The following is a 25,397-nucleotide window of genomic DNA, read 5'->3' as shown; positions in this document are numbered from 1 at the left end:
TTAGGATCTTCTGGTTCTAGTTGATGTTGGCTAGGAGCAGACTGAATGAATCAACCTTTCTCCCAGTAACGGAAAAATCCACATCCCTCAAATAACATTGTGCAATAGGTGAATTTCAAACAACAAATCCTCCTCTGGGAAGAAAAGCACAGCCTTATCATTCTTATAATTATCATTCATCAAGTTCACACCACAGACTTGGCATTATAAAGAATGTTTGGCTTGATGTTGGTCTGACATGTGTTTTTTGTTTTAGCCACAATGAAAGCACCTCGTGTATCTGAGGACCCTTTCTTCAAGAAATCCAAGCATTCTACAAATGCATTTTCATTTATCTTTTCAGCATCTGGTAGAGACAGGTGTGGCCTCTGCTATAAGATTCTGTTTTTTCCAGTAGAGGAAACAGAAATGGAAAAAAGTGAAGGACACAACGTTCAGCTCAGTGGAAATGAGCACAGCTAGTAATGGGAGCTTGGTGGAGGGGCTGCATGTACATAGAGGAAAATTTTCCAGGGTAGGGATTTTGGCCTGGGTTTCATGCAATTCTCAGGTCTTTTCATTGTTGTTTTAATTTACAAACTTTGCCCTATCGTGTGCAACACAGCACTCTAGGCAGTGGAAGAATGCTGATAGCTGGTGGCATTCATCTTACTTAACTCTCAAGCAAATGAGGTGTGCGTGCTTTATACCTTTTTTCCGGATGAAGTAGTGTAGGATGAGAAGGTTGCTAATAGGGGTGCAGTCAGGACTTGAACTGACCACCGTTGACCAAACCCCCTCCCTGGGTATTCTACCAGGCTGCCGCGCTGGGATCTCTCATGCAGACATCAGTAAGGCCTGATCTTGGCCATCGAAAGATCCTACAGGCTGGTGGAGACAAACGAGCCTCTTAGTCAAAGAATGAACCAAGAAGAAAGAAAGGGTAAAGGTCAGAGCAGAGGCCAGCTGGGGAGCTGCCAGTCTCGGGTATCCAAATTAAAATGTTGCCCTCTTACATTTTTATTTGAAATACTTATTAATGGAAATTTAGAAAAGACAGAAGGTATAGGAAGAAAATCAAAATCCTACAGCCAGGGTCCTTCCTGTTAAGCGAGAAATTTACATAATAATCTCCACCTGTGTATGCAATTGTATATACTGCTTTTCTCTTTTCAACATAATATTCTTTCATAAACATTCTCCCCTGTTGTTAAAGCCCTCGGTAAACACAAATTTGGGGGCCCCCATGATAACATTATTGTATGGACGTAGCATGGCTTATGTAATTATTCCCCCTTAGGTGGCAATGGAGGGGTTCTCCCCACCCCCACCCCCAGTTTATATAGTTAATGCTCTAGTGAATATCCTTTTTTTTTTTTTTTTAAGATTTTATTTATTTGACAGAGAGAGGTCACAAGTAGGCAGAGAGGCAGGCAGAGAGAGAGGGGGAAGCCAACTCCCTGCTGAGCAGAGAGCCCGATGCAGGGCTCCATCCCAGAACCCTGGGATCCAGACCTGAGCCGAAGGCAGAGGCTTTAACCCACTGAGCCACCCAGGCGCTCTTACCCAAATTTTTTATGGTTTCCTTAGGATCAGTTCCTTGTAAACGCCATTCCTTGCGTCTGAGGTTGGGAGAGCACATTGAAGTGGGGCATCTCTCATAAAACACTGTCCCCAGTTATGCTTTTTCTCCAGAGGAGCAGTCAGAGCCTCCGAAGGTGGACGAGAATGACACTGGTCCCGATGTGGAGCCCCCGCCGCCAGTGCAGATCCAGATAGCCAAAGATGTGATGGAGCGCTGCATCCACCTGCTGTCCGATAAGAACCTGACGATCCGCTTGAAGGTCAGTGTGCAGCCCTCTCCCCGCGTTTGCACGGCAGCAGGACCCCGGGTCGCTCTGGCTGCCAGGGACGGCATGGATGAGCAAGAGGCTGCCCTTATCTCCCGGTCCATGTGTTGTGGCCAAGGGAAGGCATCAGGAAGAATTTATCTGTGGGATGACAGCCTTATGGCCTTCTGTATCAGCTCAGATGCCAAAAGGGAGCCAAGTCCCCTTTGTGGAACTAAAAAAACACAAAGTTTTGGACATCCGTTGACTCTCCAAGGGAAAGAAGGCCCTATGCTTTGGAAAGGATATCATTTTCTAAAGTGACTTCATGTGGGAGGCGGGTTTTGTTTTTTTCTTTTTGGGAGGCGGGTTTTAATCCTTGGGAGCAGTCATTCTTCCACGCCTGACTCTGGCCCCTATCTCTGTGTCTGTTTCCATGTTCATCCCCGGAAAAACACTCACATTTCTTAATTGTACTTCCTCACTTCCTCGTTTGCCGGCAGTTTCCCAAGTATCATCCCCATCAGCAAGGACTTAAACGATGCAATCGTGAAACTGGACAGTGGGGCGACTGGGCGTGGGGACAGGGCTTTCAGAATCACCTGGGAGAAGCTTTCACAGGGAGGGGCCTGGACCTCCCCACCCCCGAGCAGATGTGAGAAACACAGCTACCTCAGTGAGTTACTATTAGCCATGAGAGCACGCTGTCCTGCTCGGGGTGGTGGGCTCAGAAACCCCACTCCAGGATCATCTCAGATCCCGGGGTCTGTGCTTTGTGGAATGCACTTCATTTCCTCAGAGAAGCTTCTTAGCATTCATCTCTTGTTGCATGCAGCAAGTACTGTTTGAGTGCCGACTGTATGCAAGGCTTGATGGTAGGTGTCTAGGCAATACATTAGCCCGAGTGTCTTCCCTTTCACGGAGGCTCGGTAGCAGCCGTGTCCACACCGTGTTATTGAGATCACCGGCATTGGAGTCAGACCTGCATATCTGAGTTCACATCCTAGCTCTGCCTCTGTGACTTTGAGCAAGTACTTCACCTGTTTAAGCCTCTGCTTATTCTGTAAAATGGGCGTGATGGGACCTGCCTCACTGTGTTGTTGATTATAAATACGAAGCACTGAGCCTCGGCTATAGCCGAGTGTGTGTTGCGCTCTGCTGCAGGTCAGGCAGAGGCTGTACAGACTAAAGTGAAGCAGGCGTCCCTGTCCTCGTGGAACTTCCTGTCTCTCGCGGGGAAATACACAAATACACACCTAGAAGGCGAAGAAATCTCTGCAGAGAATAAGCAGGTTCTGTGATAGAAAATAGTAAACCCCCATCCGTGAACGTGCATTAGGAGCCTTCTCTGTGCCAAACCCTGTTGCAGAAGACAGAGCTTCGGCCCCGGCTTTAGCCAGGTCATCAGGGAAGGCCTCTCCCGAGGTGGTGATATTTGAGCCAAGACTTAAAGGCTCAAGAGAAGGAGCCAACCATGAGAAGGGGCCAAGGCAAAGAGATGAGCGTTTTAGGCAGAAGGAGAAATGTCTGACTTGGAATCAGGAGTGTCTGATGTAACTTGCCCAGTTAGTGACAGAACTCACTCGAAGCCCACAGTAGCAGCACCCTTTCTGCTGGGCTGCCTTGCTGTGCGGTACACGCCCAGGCTTCTCTTCCTGCCCTGCCTGCCTCTTTCCCCTCACGCGCGGGCCCTCTTTTGTTCTTTGTTGCTGTTCCGGCCTCCGTGTGACCAGCACATAGCTGACATCCAGTGGGGTTTACTGCTCTGTTAGCAGACCTCAGTCTCTCTGACTCAGCCGTGCACCCTCCCCTCTGCTCTGTGAAGGCCAGCCCATCTCTGGGAGGAAAGGCCACACTGCTCATCGTCCTGACCCCTGCTGGGGATACTGAGGCAGGCCAGTAGTAGTCTCCCTCTGAACTCCAGGTCAGGACCTGTATTCTCGGGGAGGGTAAACAATCCAGTTTACGTCTAGGCCACCCCGAACCCTTCTGAGGTGGACCTATACCTCGGCTGCCTACTTGGCTTCTCCATGTAGAAGCAAGGGAACATGCCCTCACCCAGCCTCTCAGCCTCTCAGCCTCTCAACGCCCTCCCCTGCCTGCTCCTGTCTCAGCCAGCGGCACCTGCATCCGTTCAGTCGCTAAGCCTGACTCCAGGCAGTCCCTGTCAACACCTCTCTTTATAACCCCGATGTCAGAGGCCGTCAGCGTCTACACAGCTTGTGTACACGTTCAGTACACACACACCTCCAGGACAGACCTCAGACCCCTTCATGCTGCCACCACCCCGCGGCCACATTCCTGCCCTCTCCTGCGGGCATGTGCCTGCTTGCTGGGGGGCCCACTCTCATCTCTCCTGCCCCTCCCCCACTCAGCAGCCAGAATGACTTTTTTCAAACATGAATTGTATCATGGCCCTTTGCTGCTTAACCCATTCTGATGGCTCCCCACTGCACTCGGTACGAACTAAAAAATTCTAACGTGACACCTTCACGGCTGGGCCCCTCTTACTCCTCCTGTGTTGCGCTGCCCACGGCCCTGCCTTAGTGCCCTGAGCCCTGCTCTGGGTCTTCCTTGCTGCCATCTCCACCTCTAGGAACTTCCAGGAACGCTCTTGCATGCTTCCCGCGACGAACTCCCGCCCTGCTGAAATCACATCCTCTCTCCTTTCAGGTCTTGGATGTGCTGGATTTGTGCGTGGTTGTGCTGCAGTCGCACAAGAACCAGCTCCTTCCCTTGGCTCATCGGGCCTGGCCCTCGCTCGTGCGCCGACTCACCAGTGACGACCCCCTGGTGGTGCTCAGAGCCTTCAAGGTACCATGCTGATGTCCCACCGCGGTCAGCCGGGCGAGTGGGGGTCGCCGGCGCAGAGCGCGGCGGCGTCTTTGGGAATCCCCGCTCGTTTTAGCTGGTCCTCGAAGGAAGCAGAGCAAAATAAGGAAGGCACAAAGAAGAAAGTAAAAGTCAGTCCCCTCTTGAGTTAGGAGCAGAGGGAACTAGCAGATGAAAAGGACTGCCAGTATTTACTGAGCACCGTGTGGGCTTGGCGCTGCTTCCCACGCAAACACATCTCCTCACAACAGCTTTCCAAGGTAGTTTCTGCTCTCCTCATTTTTTTCAAAAGATTTTATTTATTTATTTGAGAGAGAGACAGTGAGAGAGAGCATGAGCAAGGAGAAGGTCAGAGGGAGAAGCAGACTCCCCATGGAGCTGGGAGCCCGATGCGGGACTCGATCCCGGGACTCCAAGATCATGACCTGAGCTGAAAGCAGTCGTCCAACCAACTGAGCCACCCAGGCGCCCTGCTCTCCTCATTTTTGACAGAGGAAGAAATAAGCTCAGAGAAGTCAGGGATTTTCTCAGCATCACACAGCGGGTAGGTGATAGAACCCAAATCTGTGTTTGTGCTCAGGTTCTTTGCACTGCACAGGAGTCAAGATGAAGGGGCCTGGGTTCTAGCAGTGAGCATCCTCTGCCCATCCAGGTGACTCTGGGCAAAACCCACAGCCACCCTTTTCCAAGTTGGCCTTAGGAGCCCGTGTTCCACCTTCCTCATAGTATTGTTGTCAAGGCTACAATGGGACTGTTTGGTGAAATGCTTTGAAAAGTTAAAAGCCATATATATGTGTGTGTGTCAGGTTTCATTCTCCCCGACTTAGTTTGGCTTATATCAGCACATGTATTTTGGCTTATTTATTTATATTCTTCCTTATTCTGAAAAGCACTTAAGGCAACCTACAGAGATATATTTCCCAGGGCAAGCTAACATAAATTAGGAGTAGGCGAGCAAGATGAAGCAAAGCAAAAAGATGTGTAGGGACATAAAATGAAACCAGGAATGCAACCAGTACACTTGGCAAAAGTATCTTGGTTTTCTGCAAGATTCTTCAGCATATACTGGACCAAAGTAGGAGCTTATGTTTAAAACATATAAAATTGTTAATGTTTTTTTTTCTAAAGCAAAATATACAAAACCACACACATACACACACACAGGGGAGGAGGGAGACTTAGGAAGAAAGACAGGGAGGTCTTGCCAAATCTTATGCAGATATGCTGCCTTCCTTTGTGGAAATGAATAGGTAATCTGAAATGACAGCAGGCGTAGAAAAAGGGAGAAATTGGGGCACCTGGGTGGCTCAGTGGGTTAAGCCGCTGCCTTCGGCTCAGGTCATGATCCCAGGGTCCTGGGATCGAGTCCCGCATCGGGCTCTCTGCTCAGCGGGGAGCCTGCTTTCTTCTCTCTCTCTCTGCCTGCCTCTCTGCCTACTTGTAATCTCTCTCTGTCAAATAAATAAATAAAATCTTTAAAAAAAAAAAAAAGAAAAAGGGAGAAATAGAAACATGTTTGCACCGTAACTGAGGCCGCTTTTCCACCCTCAGAGATGCTGGGGACATCCGAGGCCTGGAGGGCCTTGTGCAAGCCAGCTGAGGGCCCTGTGGAAAGGACCTTATTCTCCGCAAAGTCGGCAAACACTCTCCGTGCTGGTTATGCCTTGCTTACCAATTTTTAAAGAAATTCCTATTATCCTGTATATTCAGCCTTGTGCAACGGGGCAAAACATTTCAATATGTTCTGCTAGAGAAAGTTTAAAACAAGACGTGTAAAGAAACCGCCCGTGGTGGAAGATGGGACGAGGGTGACGTACATGCGAGATGGTGTGGTGGGACAGGCAAGGCTCTGCTGGTGCCCTGACCGCTGGGCCCGTGCCTGGACCCAGGCGAGGGACCACAGCCAGCCACTTGCCCCCCCAGGGCCTCCGCACAGCAGCCGCTGGGCCTCACTGTGTTTGTTCAGCTAGCTGGAGTTCAAAGCACAAGCCTTCTCTCAAGGGATGTTAGGAAGAGTCAAGAGATGATCTATGTGAACTGCTTTAAGCTCTTTTTTTTTTTTAACCAAAAAAGGGAGGAAAATCAAGGTATTAATCATATTATCCATCCAACCCTAGATTCCTTTGAATTATTCCCCGTGTAATCTGTATTTATGGATAGAAGCAGCCATGCCTTGGGAGCAGAGACCTCCGAATTCATAACTGTCAGAATCACAAACCATGGGCAAGGAATTAACAGCAGTAATTCTATTTTTTTTTTCCCCCAAGAAGAAATTGAATTACCACACATTCCTTAGCTCTGTGCTGCCTGGCAATGTGCAGTCACCAGAGCCGGGGCTGTTTCTACAGGTCTTGCGTACCCTGGGAGGCAAGTGTGGCGACTTTCTGAGGAGCCGATTCTGCAAAGACATCCTGCCCCAGCTGGCCGGCTCCTTAGTCACCCAGGCTCCCGTCAGCGCCCGGGCCGGACCGGTGTACACGCACACGCTGGCCTTCAAGCTACAGCTGGCCGTTCTGCAGGGCCTGGGCCCCCTCTGCGAGAGACTGGACCTCGGTAGGTACCGGCCACCCTCCCCTCGGGACACACAGCCTGCGTGCGATCTGGACAGCACCGTGGCACCCAGCACCCAGTTGTGCTCCCACCTCTCCCCTCGTGGGTACCTCCCTCAGTTTTACTTTGCTCTCATTTTCCCTCCTGTCTTGATGTGCTTTTCTGACTCACGGGACGGAGTCAAGAGCCCGGGGCCTCTCGCCTCACTGTTCCAAATCCAGCAGACGGCAGTCGGTTCTGCTTGTCCCAGATGAAGTCTGAGCCCCGATGCTTGTTTTGTTTCTCCCCTCCGCAGGTGAGGGTGACCTGAATAAAGTGGCTGATGCCTGCTTGATTTACCTCAGCGCCAAACAGCCCGTGAAATTACAAGAGGCTGCCAGGAGGTACGTCTGCTTGATCACCCGCATCTCTTTACGTTTGCTCTAAATTATAGATGATTTGCTAATGGCGAGCAGAGTCAAGGCATCTCTGCTCTTTTTTCTCCTCACTCTTTTCGCCGGGTTAAGATGGTTTCTTTAACTGGGCCAACTCTAGAGATGGTATTTTTACTAGACGCATTTCTCTTTGCAAGTAACCTTTTCCTCTGCTGCAGTGTCAGCAGCAATTCCAAAGGGGCAAAAAGCAGAAAGGTGGTGTGCAAACGGGACAAAGCAGTTCTCCTGGGAGGAGAGAGATCTGGTTCTAGGCCCTATTCTAGTGACTGAGTGACTCTGGCACCTGTCTGGACCGCGGCTCCTTCTTCTGCAAAGCATAAGCATTGGGTTACTGATCAGGCACACCTTGACGCCCCACAGCATCTCAGTGGACATCAGGTGTTCTGAACCCTTGCACATTGTACACAAAATGGGGCGTGTACAAGCAGACCCTTAAACATTCCTTTTTCTGGATCAAGTCCATGGCATTTATCAGATGAGAGTAGGCATCTGTGAACTGAGGGACATAAAGAATCACTAGACTGATGGTCTAAAGGGCCTTTTCCAACTCTGAAGCGAGGTGATTGTGATTTCTAAGAGTTTTACTTATTCTCAAGTAGCTGTGCCACCGCTAATGGGAGAAACTATGTCTGGTTCCTTGAGCCCCAAAGGATTTTTCTCAAAAGCTAAAATTCTGAGTACAGCAGCATTCCCCAGACTTGAGACCAAAAATGCACTGTGGCCCCCTTGCTCCAGCTGGATGGAGAGCTGGGGCAGGGGGCCAGAGTGGGCCTGCCATCCCACAGTGTCTGCTACTGGAACAGAAGTTAGCTTCCCTGGCCTGGCCTTGTGTACTCCCCTGGGTGCTGTTGCTCCCGTGTCCCAGGGCAAATCAACAATCCCTCCCACCTCTCAGGCTTCTAGAAACAAGTCCCCGTTCTTCCGTGGTGAGGTAGGAATCCTCCCATTCCCTGAAGGCCTGCAAGGCCGCCCAGACTATGAAATGAGGAAGCTACTTGCTCCCTTATAAACCTTGCACTCTCTGGGAGTGATGGAAATATCCTTTTGGATTGATTTATTGTCCCTTGCAATTTTTTGCTCTTGATTTCCCCAGTTCCCTTTTTTCTTTCTGTCACTTTCCCGTCACTTCCCCTAGGCCCAGAATCAGTCATGGTTTCTTGAGCACAGGGGCGCATCCCAACCAGCTTCTTACCCTCAGACATTCTTGTTCCTTCAAGAACCAACTTCAGGTGAAAACAGCCCTTCCCCTCCGGGTGGTGTTCCAGAAGCTGCTCTCACACTGATTTCAGGTACAACTCAAGAAGGTAATGAATTCATCTTGAAGTAAATTCTCTGTGTGCCTGTTAACAACCAAGAGTCACAAATATCTGACTTTCCCATTCTCTGTCCCATTCTTCTTTTCCTCCACCCACCCCATACCCGTCCTTCCAGTTCAGACCCATCAAACAAGCTAATATTCGCCATTCATTATCTTTTCATTTCTAATTTTCTTTTGTGCCGCTAAAAGCAATTAAACCTGGAATTGGACCTTGCTGAGTCTTGAGTTGGTATTCAGGGTGCCTCTGGAGGAGGAAAATGCAGCCAGACCACTTGACTGCTGCGCCTTTGTTTGCTCTAGCGCATTCCATTCGGGGTTGAGTCAGATGACCTCCCTCTTGCCAGCCTGGGAGGGGAGGAAGTGCAGGGTTGATTGGTTCACAAACACATCATCTGCAAACTTATTTTGAAGCCAAGGGAAAAAAAAAAAAAAAACAGCGTTGTCCTTGATCAGGAGCTGATTTGGCATCTTGATTCAGAAATTAATAAGCTCCGTAAATAGGAGAAGAATCCGGAGACAATGGGAAACCTGGTCTCTTTGTGAGCCTCGTTATTGAAGGAAGGGAGGGCGGTGGGGAGGGGGTGGTTTGGTACTGAAACACTGCGTGCCTGGTCCCCTGGCTCAGGGAGCGCTTACACCCCATATCCATTCCAGAAGGGAAGCCTGTCCACCTGACTTACAGACTCTGTCTTCAGACTATCCGCATCTCCTCGCCGGCCCCCTCCCCCCACTCCTGCCCCTGTGTATCCCCCACGCAGCAGGCACTGACGCCCGCCACATACTCATGGGAGAAGGGAAGGTGGTTGTGTTTGTTGTTTGTTGCCAGGGCCCAAGAGGGAGCCCCGTGGCTTAGTGTTCAGCCTCCGGCCTCGGCTAAGTGTTCAAAAGAACCAGTGAGAGAGCCAGAGCCGTCCACAGATGCCCTGGCTTCCTCGGAGCTAGTGAGTTGCCAATGCAGGAGGGATGTCTTTTCCGCGTGACAGGGATGGCCAGGGAGGGCCAGTGGCTGCTCTGAAAGGAGACGGGGGAGCAGCCGTGGGAGGGGTGGACGAAGTTGCCTTCCATCTTACCCTTCTAGGTTCTTTGGCAGACAGATTAACGGGAGGAAAACACATTTTTTATTTCATACCTGAGGGCACCTTATAAGAACATGAGACCCAAAGTCAAGTGGGGCAGTTGAGGCCTTTTTGCCACCCTGAGCTGAGGAATGGCCTAGGGGTCTGGGGCTTCAAGAGGGTGATTCACAGGACCTAAGAAGAGCAGGTGTTTGGTGATTAGAGGCTGGCCCAGCCATCCACATAGGTTAATCAGATGAAAAGTTATCTCTGGTAATAGCTCTTTCTGGGCGAGGCCAGATTCAGATTCAGATTCTTCCAGGCAGTTAAAGGAGAAGTAAGAGTTTTTCTTGAATCTGCCCGGTCTTGATTGCCTCCAGCTCAATCCACACGCCGAAGTGGCACTCTGCTCCCCTTCACGTCTCTTGGGTCCGGCGAGTGGGGGCTGGAGCCTCCGAGGGGCAGCCTCCTTGGCTAGGGCACAGAGACACTCACTCAGCAGCTCCGTGAAAGTTCCTCTTTGTGTGCATTACCGCTGGCTTTTTCCTCCCTCCTGTTTGCTTCTCCTGGCTCCAAAGAATGACCAAGACTGTGTTTGCTTTTTTAATTTGTCATATTAAATAGAGCCTTTGTGGCAGGCTTTTACATCCAGGCTGTAAACTCTAGAAATGGAAATTGATCAGGGGGTGGTTGATATAACCAAGGCTGTAAATGCTAAGAACAGAAATGCCATTCCAGTTTAATGCTTTTATCTAGCGAATGTGCCTTGTAAGGAGGGGCATAAATCTTGCAACTTGGGGGAGGGGCGGGGGGGGGTAGGGGTAGGGTAGAACCTCGCCGTATGTCACCACTAGGTGTCACTGTTAACTGAGTATGCAAGAAAATACCAGCTCCCCCAAAGTCCATCTAGTTAAATAACTTCAATGGATAACAAACGAGAAAATCCAATTTGGCATGTGGGAGGAGGGGTCAGCATATCACATGCTGTAAACCAGGCTGGGTCCCTGAGGGTAAGCATTAGCTTACAAAGAACAGGTCAGCCATGCCCCCCACCTCAACCATGGCAGAGGCCCACTCAACTGATTGAAATTCCCCAGTAGCCCTGGACGCCTCCGAGATCTCTCCCAGCATGCAGTGGGCCTCCACACTTCTGTGCCTTTCTGACCATGGAGCTCTTCCTTCTCACACTTGAAAGGAATCTGAGATGAGAGCACATACCCCAAATTTCTGTGTTTTTCCTTAAAGCCAGTAAAGTCTGTCAGCTTGATTCAACTCAACTCCGTTGAAACCACGCTCCTTGGGCCTATCTCTGAGCAGCGTCTGAGGCTCCCTGTCTTTTGCAGGGAGGTCTTAAATCATCCAATAAGCCTTCCATCCTGGGGCTAAAGGGAACAGACGAGGCAATACCTGTTTTGAGAAGATGAAGTCCATGCTCCACGGGTCTCACGATGGAAGAATAAGACTTTCAGGCCCCTTGGTCTCTACCCCAGGCCTGCCACCACCTGCCAACCCCAGGACCCAGGCGGGGATGCAGGGTACCAGCAGGTAGTGACTGGCCGGTGCCCCTTTGGGTTGTGTGGCTGCTGATTGCTGCAGTCCTTGGCATGGTGGTGGCCGGGGAGGGCATGCTGTGACCAGGGGGCTCTCTCCCAGCTTCTGCTGCCTAGCCGTTGTACACGAGGACAGAGGGCACCAGCCGTGGAGGTGAACAGACCTAGGTTCAGACCTTACTGGCCCTGGGACTTTGAGCAAATGACTTCCTTATGTCTCGTTTCCCTGCTCTGTAAACTAAGGGTGGTGGGAATGAATTGCATTTCTCTGTGAGGGAGGCCAGTCCGCAGGTCCATTCATTCTCCTGGCCAGCCGAGGAGCTGCGGCCTGCCAGGCACCGTTGTAGGCACTGAAATGAGAGGAGAGCAAGAGAGAGGAGGCGTCTGCCCTCACCGGGCTTGCACTCTGGAAGTGTATTTGTGTGTGTGTGCACGCCCCGGTGAGGGATATATATATATATGTATATATATATAAATGTGGCAAATAGGAGATAGAGCATATACACATCCTCTGAACATCTAGGCACTTGGGCGTGGTATGTCCTACTGTAAGTCTGCCCCATCTTCACCGAACTCCGAAGAGAGTTTTTTACCGCGGAATGATCTTTTCATGTTAATTGTGCCACCTCCCCCTACCACCCTCTGCGTGAGAAGTCAGGCCCAGGTTTCAAGGTTCACTTACTGGCTGACTGCCCCGCTTTCTTTCTAGCAGTAGGATCCCAGCCCATCAAAGAACCAGACGGTGCCTTCAAACCCTGGACGAGCGCGCGTTGGCACGGGCTCGTTCATTTCATCCCCGTCAGAGCCCGGCTCCTCTCTTTACCCACACGTGGGCCTATTATATTTGAACAGATCAGGAGCCACAGAGGTGATCCGTTAGTTCAGCTGAGCTTGAAATTAGTAGCTCATCCCCTCAAATGTTGTGGGCAGTGTGTTTGAGCTTGGGCTGCAAAGCTGTTTCCCCCTCAGATCACACCCAGCATGGAAATGAAGGCGCTCCTAATATTTTTCCTTTTGACATTTGATTAATAGTTGACAAATCCAGACCCAAGTAGTTAGCTTTCCTATTATCCATCTTTTGACAGGCATTGCTGCTTTTCTTTTCCAGGCTCATTGTTCTAAAAATACACTCAGATCTGAAGCTGTTCACCGTGCATATACAGGCATGATTTCCTGGTGTCAAAGATAAGAGACATCTGCCATGCAGATTATAAACAAAGTGGGCTGCTGGGTTTCAGATCTGAAGGCAGGGACCTCCGTGCTACTTAAGCCAAATGTTCCCTGTCCTTCCCCTGCTTCCTTGGCGCTGTCTTGTGATTGATAATCTGCCGGGGTCTAGCGTTTTACCACCCAGTGGAAAGGCAGGTGCGGGGCGTGCCTGCGTGTCTGCACACCGCACTGGGTTGGGAAGCAGGATGCACTTGATGCTCCAGGGGGCAGGACCACCTGCACAAAGTGGATTTCACATGTCAAAAGCCTTGGCAGACCACAGGGCACCTGCTTCATCACTTCGCAGGGTCCGTGGTCTGTCCTAAGCACCTAAGAGGCCGCCGTCAATGTCGTGACCTCGGTACCGAGTAAGGTAGCCAGGAAAATGGCCTTGATTATCTTATTATATGTGTGTTTATTCACAAGATTTTTTTTTTTTTAAATTAAGAAGCCAAGTAACTGTGTTGAGAGTTGAAAGATTGCAAAGATGTCAACCAAGTTAGAGGGGGCCTCGCGTGGCTACTCGGTGGCGGCATCACCAGTGAGCCAACCAGCTTACGTCTCTTAAGTCTTCGCTCCCTCATCTGCAAGACTAGAGGGAGCATATCTGTTATTTTCCACCTAATCAAATTATTGCCAGGATTCGGTAAACTCATGCTTATTATTCTTCAGCACAGAATGTCAGCACAGAGGAAAAAGTAAGTAGTCATTGTTAGCATTATTACCTTCCTCCTGATTCCAAAAAAAGACCCAGGTCATCTTATCAGTTAAGTGTATGCAACAACAACAACAAAAATAACAAGAACGGAAAAAAAAACAAGGTGAAGGCAAAGCAGAGGTTGCGCTATAAAGTGCGCACTGAGAGCTCCGCGCCCTTGCTGGAGATGGGCCTTCAGTGCGGCCCTCGTCTTCCTCACAGGCAGAGCGTCTAGTGCACACCTGCCCAGCATCCCCAAAATAAGAAAAGAGAGCTTCGCAGAAAGAGGCACAGCTTTTCTTGGTTCTGAACCCTAAGAAAATTTCTTCAGGGGTCATCTTAGAACACGGGGGACTGTTGTGACTAATGTCTCTAACGTCCTTGCAGTGAATGCACAAGTACACTTCCTCGAGTGGCCGCTTTCCTGCATCCATCAGCAGAGGCTGCTGGCTTAGTGCCAAAGCGTGGGTTCCAGGAAAACAGACTGGGGGGAGGGGGACCAAATAGGTAGGTTGCTACAAAGATGTCTTTATCTTCAAGGGTATGCACCTTTGGGGCGAAAGGGTGGATGTGGAGCAGGAATCACGGTATGGGGCCTGGGCCAGACACCCCCACCCCCAACCCAGTGCTCTGGCACAGGGCCCCTTTGAAATCTGCACCTAGCAGAGGCCTGGCCAGGGGTGGGGATATTGCGGTAGATCTAGGCCTGCGGGGGGCCTGGAGGCAGGAGAGGCAGCCAGATGGAAGGGGCTGCTTTTAAATCCTGCCCCAGTGGGATTTAAACCCTTCTAGGTTCTGGCTTATTTTTGAATTGTCTGTGACAGATTGGTCCTCTCAGTGCCATATCTTTTTAAATATGCACAAAGCAATGGAGTCATTCCGCTGCATTTATGATACTTTGTCTTGTGGTACTTTGGGGGTGCGATGAGCAGCATAAGCTGCTACTGGTGTTTATGGTTTTAAATTCTGTCCCCGTTGCATTTAAATATTTTTATTATCAGTCTCTGTGTGAGTATGCGAGGTGGAACCAGATGGATAGATGGATGGTTTTGAACAGGTAAATGTAGTTAAGTCTAACGAGTACATACAGCCGCAGAGGCAATTGGTAGTATTTATTTGGAAAGTAAATCGTTGCTCCAAGTCATAATCCTCCATTTCCAACATTTAGAAACAAAAAAACGACCTCCTCGCAGGAGAAGATAGCTAAATTGAATAGCAAGAAAGGACAGGCTTGAAATACTGGTTAACCAATGAACCGAGACCTATTAGAGTAAATTACCAAGATAGAAACATCACCCCACTGCTCGCTGGCTGGGACACGTCGACACCCCCAAGCATCCATTTGTTTAAAAGGAAACACACAGCCTCATTGGTAGCATCGGCGCGCACCGCGCAGCGGGAGAAGAGATGGCCAGAGAGGAAAAGACTGTACAAGTTCTGCCAGGAAGGAATAGCAGGGAAGCCAGAATAACTTTGTGGGTGTGCCTGCTTTCCAACAAGTGAGTTTGTTTCCCGATTACATTTCGTCATGGCCGTGTAGAGACAGCCTGTATCGCGTTCCTGAGACATCGCCGAATAACTTCTTTAGAAGCCCAAAATAAATAAATAAACAGATCACAAGGCCACAAGTCCTTTACCACTGGCACTTATGTAGACAGCTCATGAGAGCGTTTTATAAATCCAGAAAGAGACAAGGAGCAGCACATCCCTCCAGCAAGTAACTGACAGAGAAAGAGTAGCCTGTCACCCAGGAGAGCTGGAAGCCTGCATTTTACTTACGGTTTATTTAGCCTCCCTGGGCCCGGATTGGCTGGCGGTTTTCTAGAGCTGTGTTTGAGCAGATGCCGGCTAGACGGAGGTGGTGAGGATGCGCTCTGGAACATTTGCATCTGCAGCAGAGCGGTTTCTGGGGGTGTTGCCACATTTCAGGGCGTGAAGGAGCTGTGCTCCAGTGCCCGTGCGTGGGGATCCCTGTGGACCGTGGACGCAGGAAGGGGCCTTAGAACTGGTATTTGCAGAGAAGCAACTTGCCGTGCCCCTTCCTCAGGCGTCCTTCCCCAGCCCCACCCAACATGTGCACTGTGGGCCTCTCTGCTGGGTCCCTTCTCCCTACCAGAGCCGGAGCCCGGAGGCTGGAGCCTTCCTCGGTCCGTCTTTGTATCCCACACACCCGGCTCAGTGCCTGGGCTGGAGCAGGTGAACCACAGGGAGGTGGGACCCAAGCCCTGCTGACCGGGTTCTAGGAGCACATTTCCTCCTGCCCCACCCCCCACCGCCAGCCTTGTCACTCGGGGCAGGCCATGATTGACCATGAAGGGATGAGCGGCTTCCATTGGTTTGGTGTCTGGAGTTTATTAGGGACTTGCTGATGCCCGTCAATTGTAGATAGGGCTGGAGTGCAGGGAAATGGCTGCCTGCACGGAGCGAAATTCAATAAAACCGCATTTTAAGTGAAAAATCAGTATAAACACCAGGCTTCTTTGCCATGGAAACAGAGGTTGCTTAGAAACTGCCTAACGGCGAGTTCTAAATTTTTTAAAGTCAAGTTATCATTTAAGCTACACGGCCCTACAGGTTATTGAGAGATAATCACTCGCCTCAGGACACTCGGAGGCATGAGGCACAGCCGAGTGCCTCCCGAAACTCTGGGGACCAGATAATCTCTTGATAACTGTGCTCCCCGGAGCCACTGATTTGGGCCTGGGGGAAGGAGAGAGAAATTTTTGTTCAGAACTTAAATGGTGTACATACATATATTTTTTTAAGTGTCTCTCTTTGGTTTGAGAAAACATGGAGCCGGCCATTTGGTACGTTCAACAACCATCTCTGCCATGTCTCGTGATGTATTAGGAACATTTTCCAGGCAGTTACCCCGGTCCCTTCAAAGCGGAGGTCCTCTCTTTGTCTTCTGGCTTTGGATTATGCAAAAGGGCTTTTAAGGTCTTCAGCCTCGGGCTCTTCACGTTCTGGGAACCGCCCCTTCCCAGCTCAGGGTGGGCAAGAACTGGCCGCAGGACAAAGTGGCAGCCGAGTTTGGAGCAAAGCTGGGCCCCCGAGCTCTCAGACAAGACCTCCCGGGCCTCCATTCCCCTCGCTGGAGGGCTTAAAGCGAACAAGGGTTCGGGTTCAGAATGTGTCCGTGTTCAGAGTTCAGCGGGTTGCGTGCCTTTTGCCAAGCCAGAGCACGGGTTACACCTGCCAGCACCTGGTTGCCCAGCATGGCATCCGCTGCCAGCCTCGAGCACGCAGAGGACGAAGAATATTGCCTTTGTTTCTTCCCGAAAATAACAGGCGAAAGGAAAGCACCATTTGCGGAGGACTGGGACCCCCACCAAGTCAGTATGAGGGAAATTGCGAGTGAAACAAAAGACAAATGTTTTGCCCTTTTCGGAGTGTCTAAGAAGTTTCCGCGGTGTGGCGGCGCTGCAGAGGTTGGTAGTGATAATTATTCCTTAGACACACACATACCCTCTGGAAGGACCAGTGTTTTCATTATGCACTTCAAAGTGTTTTCCTGCACCTCATCTCCTTAGAGCCTCGCCACAAACTTGGGAGGAGGGCGGGGCGGGTGTGATCCTCTTCCTTTGGAGAAAAAGGAAACAGGTTCACGGAGGCAAGATAATTTGCTCCAAGCCCCAGAGGCAGGAGAGGGAACATGGATGGCTGCCTGCCGTTCTGGGGAGTCTGCCCCTTGAAGAGCTAAGAAAGGAGACCCAAAATAATTCTTGCAAGAGTTTGGCTCTCACTTAATACAAGAAGGTGGGCTTCGTACACACATTCTTTCTTGGCCTCCCTGTGAGCCCTGTATTTGGAGCTCTCACAGGGTGGGGCGCCTGGGGGGCTCAGTTGCTTAATAGACTGCCTTCGGCTCAGGTCATGATCCTGGAGTCCCAGAATGAGTCCAGCATCTCATTCCCTGCCCAGCGGGGAGTCTGCTACTCCCTCTGACCCTCCCCGACTCTCATGCTCTCTTTCCTTGTCATTTCTCTCTCTCTCAAATAAATAAATAAAATCTTAAAAAAAAAAAAAAAAAAAAAAAACTAGTTCTCACAGGGCAAGGAGAGTGGCTTCTTCCCTTTTCCTTTCCTGCCGGCGAGTACAACATCTGCATTTAGCATGTTAAAAAGGACTCAGAGTGAACATTGCAACATGTTCTTGCTGAGTTAAGTCAGAGCGGAACCGTGACTGAGGTGGGCCACAGCCTCACTTTGCTGTTGCCCAGATCAAAATATTCCTTAGTGCGCCAGGCTGTAGCCTGAGAAACCGTTCCAGTTCTGGAAGGGGGGAAAAAAAAAATCAAATGAAACGATTTGCATTCTAACCGTCTTTGGCACCAGGGAAAACTGTCAACTGTGTCACATGTAAATAGAAATCAGCTTCCCATTTTTGGTGTGTTTTTTTTTTTTTCATAATTTCCCTTGCCACTCTAATTATCAAAGATATTTTTGTTTTTAAACAAAAATTGTCTCCCACGCAGGCCCCATCTCCTTTCTGCGGCGAAGTGGAAAGGATGAATTAGAATATTCTAATCACTTCTCCGGCAACCACCGCTGAGATTATAAGCACAAGATTATCCTAAGTAAAGAAAACTTAAATTGTTTGGGCACAAACCAGGCCAGGAAAATTTTCAAAGGGCCCCCTCCCACCTGCCTCCCTTGCCTTCTTAGCAGATGTCTATTAAACCCAAGGAAGAAAGCAAAACTAGCTCCCCCCACCCCAGGTAAGACCCAAATCTCCGAAGGGCACAGGGTTTTCAGATTAACAAAAATAAAAACAGAATTTAGCTCCATTCAGCAAGCATTTAAATTCCTGATGGTTGTTCAGCAATATGAAAGAGGCTTCTCGGTCATCAAGAATAAAATGTGATTCATCAGATACGTACCGTCCACCCTCTTACTTGGTACATACGGATCGCCTGGGCTAGACACTGTAGGGCTGGATCTGTGTTTCCTCATTTAAACCACAGCAAAACTGCAAATTAAGTACATCCCTTGTCTCTAGAATGAGGAGACTGAAATCTCCTTGATTTCAGGACTCGAAATCATCTCCCACAGCTACCGAGCAGAGGTGGCCGAGATAACGTGAATCCCGTGGGGAGCCTGCACTAGACTGTTCTTGGGAATGAACAGTCGACCTCTCCTTCAGATCCTTTCATAGGGTGTAATTTTCCAGCTGTCTTAAGCTATTACCATGTAGTGTCATAAATCACTTGTTAAATATAAGAACCAAGGGCGTCTGGGTGGCTCAGTGGGTTAAGCGTCTGCCTTCGGCTCAGGTCACAATCTCCACGATCTTGGGATCAAGTCCCGTGTCAGGCTCCCTGCTCGGTGGGGAGTCTGCTTCTCCCCCGCCCTCCAACTCCGCTCTTTCCCTTTCTCACTCTCAAATAAAGAAAATCTTTACCAAAAATATAAATAGATAAATAAATAAATAAAAGAACCAGTGAGGTCAGGTGTTCGTTGAGAGCTTACCGTGTGTCATCCCAGGTGCAGCAGCAAAGCAGAAAGGCGTGGTCACAGCCCTCGGGAGCTATTTCGTGAGAAAGGGAGGTGGTCAGTAGACAGTAGGTGCTGGACAGGTATCCTGGAAGAGAAATAAGGGGCAGCCGCCTAAGCAAAATGGTTTAGGAAGGCCAGCCTCTCTGAACAGGTGATATGTGCCAACAGGGAGCTGCCCATCCAGGGGAGGGCCTCCTCCTTCCTGGGATGGAAAAGCCGGACTCTGAATCACTGAGTCAGCCAGGTGGGTGAAATTTGTGGTGGCCCTGGGCACATGGTTGGTCATGCAGAAATGGCATATGAGCAGAGGAGAGTGACCCCAGAGTCATTTGGTTGGTGATCCCAGAGTTCAGGCCAGGTTGAAGAACCTCACCCTTAAGTGGGGCATATGGTGTCGGGTGACCCAGGCCCTTCAGCTCTGTCCCTGTCGTGTGTAGGACACCAGTGCACTGGCTCAGTCGGTTCCTGCTGCAGGAGAGTAACTGGGTCTGATCCTGGCGTGAGCATGTCCAGACCACCAGGAGCCCAGGGCTCTTGGTGGCCAGAAAGGGCTGAGCTGCAGAGTTCAGCCGCAAGCTAGTAGCCCGGGGATGAGGACCCGGGGACTCAGGAGTGCAGGCTTATTACCCTGTGAGCCTGGAATGAGGGGTGGGTCCTGTCAGTTTTCTTTGAGAACTCTTGCTCGACACCCCAGAACTTGACTGGTTTCTTTGCCAAGAGCTTGTTTGATGTCAGTGTTGTTCTGCTCAGACTTTCTCCTCGACATCAATGGATATGATGTGGGACCATCCTCGTGGCCCTGTCTTAGGAACGACAGTGGGTTTGCTCTGATGTTTGAAGGGATTTGATGTTATTATCAGGTTCTCCCCCCAAATAACCCACTAAGCAGCTTCTTCGGGAGAACAGTGGCCACTCTCCCCTCTTTCTGCTCCCTTGAGACACCAGCCACCCTCTTTTCTGTCTCTCCACAGGGTTTTCCTCCACCTGATGAAGGTGGACCCCGACTGCATCTGGTTTCTCCTGAACGAACTTTACTGCCCTGAGCAGCTCACACCTCCCCACCCGAGCCTCCACCCTGTGCAGCTGCGGGGGACCGCCGGGCAGGGGAACCCCTACGCAGCCAATGTGCTCCACCTGCTCCAGGAGCTGCAGTGACCCCCCACACACACACACACCTGGGTGCAGCAGGTTGGTACCTCCGTCCTGCAGGCGGGGAAGACCCCACCCTGGCCCCAGGCGGTGGCGGAGAAGACTGCGACAGTGGATCCGACCGCCAATCGATTAATAAATTGATCGATCACACAACTGCTTAGAAACTGGATGGAAGGAAAGTGGCTGACTGTTATTTATACTTCATACCTGGTGTTTTCAAATGACATTGCCTGGCAGCTCTAAGGGTTTAACTCCTTCCCTTACCATCTCCTCGCCCCCGGCTGCCCTACAGGCCATCCCCACCACATACGCCCCGCACAGTGAAAAGCCTAGGGGCACACGGAGGGAAGCCTCTCCTAGGCACCGAGTGAGTCTCCTGAGCACCCGAGGGCCATGTGGAAGTACCACGACTCAGGGATCTTCAGGATGCAGCCCCGCGCACTCCCTCTCCTGGAGCAATAAGCTGGAGCTGTTACTGGAAGAAACCTGTCAGTTTGGAAGAAAATGAAATAAAGGTGCTTCTTGGATGAAAACTATGATCAACAGCTCACTTTAAAGTTTGTTATTTAAATCGGGTGCTTTTTAAGAAATGCGTTTATGTTCTTGAATGGGTAACAGAGAGCCATGGCCTAAAAATCCAAGCAGGACAAAACAGAAATGGTGAAAAGTTAGTCTCCCCAACCTTGCTCCGCAGACATCTGGTTTCCCTCCCCAAAGACAACACATGACAATTTTTTGCATACCTGTTAAGTGAGAGATTGATTCGTTTTTACTTTTTATTATGGGCAGTAGTACACAGCAAGCCCCCTGTACCTGTGAACCAGCGCCCCAGGTACCAGCACATGGCGAGCTTTGCTTCATTCTGCCTCATGCGTTTACCTTCGCAGCTCACCCGTCCCCTGAGTATTTTGAAGCACATCCCAGATGTCCTGTCTAAACCTTTTTTTAAAAACGTACAACCACAGGGCACCTGGGTGGCTCAAGTCACTTAAGTGTCTGCCTTTGGCTTGGGTCATGATCTTAGGGCCCTGAGATCGCGCCCCGTGTTGGGCTCCATGCCTTGTGGGGAGTCTGCTTGAGATTCTCTCCCTCTGCCCCTCTTCCCCCTGCTGGTGCACTCTCTCTCCCTCTCAAATCTTTTTTTAAAAATAAATAAAATGTACAACCACAATAGCATTATCACACCTAAACAAATTAGCAGCTGTCCTTTCATATTGTTCGCAGGGAGTGTTTAAATTTCCCCAGCGCATTGACTCAGGATCCAAATAAGGTATATACACTGCTGCTATCTCTATGTCCCTTAATAAATCTCTTGTAATTTCTAGATTCCCTCTCCACCTCTCTTTTTCTCACCCTGTATGTTTTTTTTTTTTTTTTGAGGAAACAAGGTCATTTATCCCACAGCAGTTCCCACAGTCTGGATCTACTGATTACATCCCTGTGGGGGTCATTTCATGGGCTTCTCCTGTCACCTGTATTTCCTGTAAATGGGGAGGCAGAACAAGAGGCGTGATCTGGTTTGGGTTTTTTGTTCTTGTTGTTTTTGGCCACACTCCTCCGTAAGTGGTATTACTTACTTCCATCAGGAGGTGTATATTTGCTCTCTTATGAGAGCAGCGGTCCTTGGCGATTGTCACCTGGACCCACTCCCTCATTAGGACACGCGGAGAAGAGCAGTTTGGTCCCACCGCGCCGGCGGCTTGCTGTTCGCGAGAGTACTTACGTGAAGGGAACATTCCTTCCATCAGCTATGCAGTAACCTTGAAGGAGTTTGTGTAGAAAAGCCAGGATAAATACTTGATTTTTTTTCAGCTAAGGGATTTAAAGCACAGATTATGTAAATGTGGGTCTACCCCCCCCCCCCCACACACACACGCTAAAGGATCCTAGGAGTGACGAATTTCCTCACCATATGCATGGTGAGACTCCATCCGGAGAACTCCTCCTGTGCTGTAGATAACCCCACGCTCTATAAAACCGAGAAGGCAGCTGGCATGGGGATATACTGGCGCCCCCAGCCAGTTCTGGAGAGGCCCACTCATCTCCTACTAGGGTCTTCTCTGCAAGGGCATAAGATGTCTAGCTGGGACCGCTGGTGGCAGCAGCCTGGGTTCTGGTCTGGCTCTGCCACTGAGTCATCGGAGGCCTTCCCTCTCCTTGGGCCTCAGTTCTCCTCCCTGTAAAGTGGAAACCATGCACCAGAGAGACAGCTTAATCTGGGGGATCCTGGGTCTCTCCAGGAATCTGATGACATGACCTGCTTCCCCAGAAACGTTCCTCCTCTTCCCCACCCCCCAAGACTGCAGTCATCCACTATCTCATCTCCCGCTGGGTGGGTCTGCTTAGCTGACCTCACAAATTCTATGGACAATTCTAGAGCCTTCATCTATGAGCCTGCAGGGACCCCAAGTTACGAACCCCTGGAAGAGAGATAATCACTTACCTCTCTTCTAGTTTTAAGATTCTGGGATGATTTCCTTGGGGAAATGCCTTCTAATTGAGAGGACTGTAAGAAGATTCACGGCACTGTTCCCAATTCCACGGGGGACACAAAGTGCTAGGCTAATTGAATGTCTAGGTCCGGACAAATGAAAAACAGGTCAGAGAGGTGGTGGGACTTACCGAGTATTACCTGGCTTCCAGGGTAATTCAAGTAGTCTGCCTTCCCAGGGTGCCTGGGCATGGCAGGCCGTAATGGTGTACCAAGAGGCAAGGAAACACACACACACATCCTGCACCATGGTGCAGCTTGGGCCCTTGGGAGGCTCTCCGGGAGATAATCCATGTGGGAGGATTTGCCACAGTCTTCCAAAAACCCATCTCGTCCTCAAAGAGTAAAGTTGCTTTTGGATTCCTGCAGGCAGATTGTTGCGCTTGATTTAAAAAAAAAAAAAAAGAAAAAAAAAAAACTAATTAGAGTGCCTCTCCAGTCATTATTATATCCAGGCAACTTTAATTTGAACCCATCCAGCTGACTCATTCTAGTCCTTGTTTACGTGGGCTTCTCAAAATGATTGCTTCCCCCTGTTCAACCCAGCTGGTGCAAGTGAGGGTTTCTCTTTTCATTCAGGGTTTCTGAGTGTTGGTTCGGCTGGAGTTAAGGGTAGGTACTGAAAGGCCTTGAGTTTGAGGTTCAGACATTGAGCTCTGACCTGCAGGCAGTGGATGCCTCCTGGGGGGGTTCAGGAGAGCACAGAGATGGAACTGGGGTTCCTGCACAGGGTTGGGCGTGGTCCTCAGGAGGCTCGTATTGTAGAAGGAGCTCAGGTGACTCAGAGCTCCATCGGCACTGGGCTTGGTTTCGGACTCTGCCCCTTAGTGCCTGTGTGACCTTGGGCAAGTGACTTTCCTTTGTTTTCCCTTCTCTAAAATGGAACCGCTGCCTTTGCCTCTTTGAATGGCTTCAGAGGGAAGAATGAGTGCTGTTGTGTACACAGTGCCCATGGTTTTGATGCTCTGCATCCCTTCCCTCCGTCCAAACCTACTGCTCACGGCTTTGGCAGGATACAATACATTTTCCTCTGGACAGTTCGCTGAAGGAAGAGATGGTTAAATCTCGGAGCATAAGCCCCCCTAGAAACTAAGGAGGACCCTGATGGAAGATGGTAAGATCCTGGTAGGACAGGCAGACTGTTGGCAGGAAGAGAGGATGAAGGGCAGTCCAGGCAAGGAAAATGACATGACGAAGGTATCCGGGCATCCCTGCCAATATCTGCATTCATCAGAACTCCTTTGGTTGCAACTGACAGGAGACCCGACTGAAACTGGCTTGAGCAGAAAGAAATGTCCGGGCTCAAGTAAGCAGCAGCACACCATCACCACCCCCTGCTCCAGATCCCACAGCCAGGCTCTGCATTTTAGCAGCCTTTCTTTATCAAGTGTCAAGGTCGACCACTAGTTCTAGGCTGAGGTTCTCTGAGTTGAACAAGTCTAGGAGAGTGTGCACCTCCTTCTGGCAGCTCCAAGCTCAGATCCTAGGATTAGTGCCTCCCGCTTGCTCAACAAGTCCTTCGCCCCAACCCAAACCAATCCTTGTGCATCCAAGCAGCTTTCGGGAAAGTTTCTCTGCACAGGGCCAGGTGGTGAATATTTTAGGCTTTGCAGGCCATAGGATCTCTGTGCCATCTTCTTGGATTTTTTTTTTTACAAGTTTTAAATGTGTAAAATCCTTCAAAAATAGGCCGTGGGCCATTCTTTTGCCCTTGGACCTTAGTTTGCTGGTTCCTGATCATTGCATTCTGCTGGCAGGCCTAGAGACAGGTGCTCAGATCTGCTCACCCAAAGCATATGGAGGCAGAGCTAGGGTGGAGTGGTTTCCTCCAAAAGGAAGCACTGCATTTGGTGGCCAGGCAGTGGGCAATGGTAATAGACAGCCACCACCCCATGCCTGTGGCAGGTGACCGGTGTGGCTCAGCATCCTGGGCGGGTATGTGTGAGCAGGTTGTACTCACTGAGGCCATATTTATGAAGGGCATTGAATGCCAACCTAGGGATTCCAGCCTTAACAGATCAAGTGGCCTTGGAAGGTTCTTGAACAGGTGAGTAATGCTCTGAAAGCAGCATTTTAGGAATATTCATCTCGCGGCAGCATCCAGGAGCAATCGGAAGGAGGAGAGACCAGCGATGAGATTGTGTTTTCCAAAGTCCCAGGACGAGAAAATGTACCTCTTCCATCAACCCCAAACTGTTTGACATGCCGTGGTTCATGGGCAACTTGAGGCACATAAATATGTGCTTTAAAGTTTAAAAGTAAGAAGTGAGATGAATGGAGCCTCTGATGAGACTTCCTCCAGCTCGTGCCGGAGAGTTGAGAAGCCCTAGAAATGATTTTCCGCAGCTCCAGCCGTGATGAACAGCGCGGGGGCCCCTCTCCCTTTGTGTGACTTACCCCAGCCTCTGTGTCAGGCTTGATTGGAAGCGAAGTGCCCATACTGCCTTTCCTCCAGAGTACGGAACAGAGGCCAAATTTCGGAAAATAATTCTGAGTGATGGCTGACTCTGTCGAAGCGTTGATTGCTTTATAAATGGCATTCTCCTCTCTGTGCCCACCCCCGCCCCCCGCCACCACTGAAGTTTTGGAGGCAGCGGCTTTTCAAATTACGCTTGAAAAGCAGCCTGATTTCCCACAGGAATCATCTCCTAGATTAGGAGCTGTTCTACCTTTTCCGACAGTTTTACCCAGAGTACAAAGCCTGTCGGCAAAGGGCGAGGAGGGAGCGATGCTGTCCTCCCTTCAAAGCCTTCAGCACAAACCATTTATGAAAATGTCTCTCACTGCAGCCATCTCCGAGCCC

The 25,397-nt window shown here is 50.1% G+C and overlaps 1 protein-coding gene across 2 annotated transcripts in view; it reads left to right on the top strand.

Moving 5' to 3' along the window:
• TTI1 (TELO2 interacting protein 1) overlaps positions 1–20,639 on the top strand; it is a 47,923-nt gene extending 27,284 nt beyond the window's left edge. Inside the window, exons 4-8 of one of the 2 annotated variants that reach the window (XM_082746313.1) lie at positions 1,675–1,823; positions 4,482–4,622; positions 6,989–7,193; positions 7,486–7,573; positions 19,923–20,639. In XM_082746313.1, coding sequence (XP_082602439.1) covers positions 1,675–1,823; positions 4,482–4,622; positions 6,989–7,193; positions 7,486–7,573; positions 19,923–20,106 — 767 coding nt within the window. In that variant the 3' untranslated portion in view covers positions 20,107–20,639. Of the gene's footprint in view, positions 1–1,674; positions 1,824–4,481; positions 4,623–6,988; positions 7,194–7,485; positions 7,574–8,841; positions 9,152–19,922 lie in introns of those variants that run through there. The other variant, XM_082746314.1, reaches the window with a different exon arrangement.
• Positions 20,640–25,397: the final 4,758 nt, after the last annotated feature.

Source organism: Mustela nivalis (genome assembly GCF_964662115.1).
Source record: "Mustela nivalis genome assembly, chromosome: 8".
Lineage (NCBI taxonomy): Eukaryota > Metazoa > Chordata > Mammalia > Carnivora > Mustelidae > Mustela > Mustela nivalis.
The sequence above is the reverse complement of the archived record's forward strand: the minus strand, read 5'-3'. Positions and strand labels throughout refer to the sequence as shown.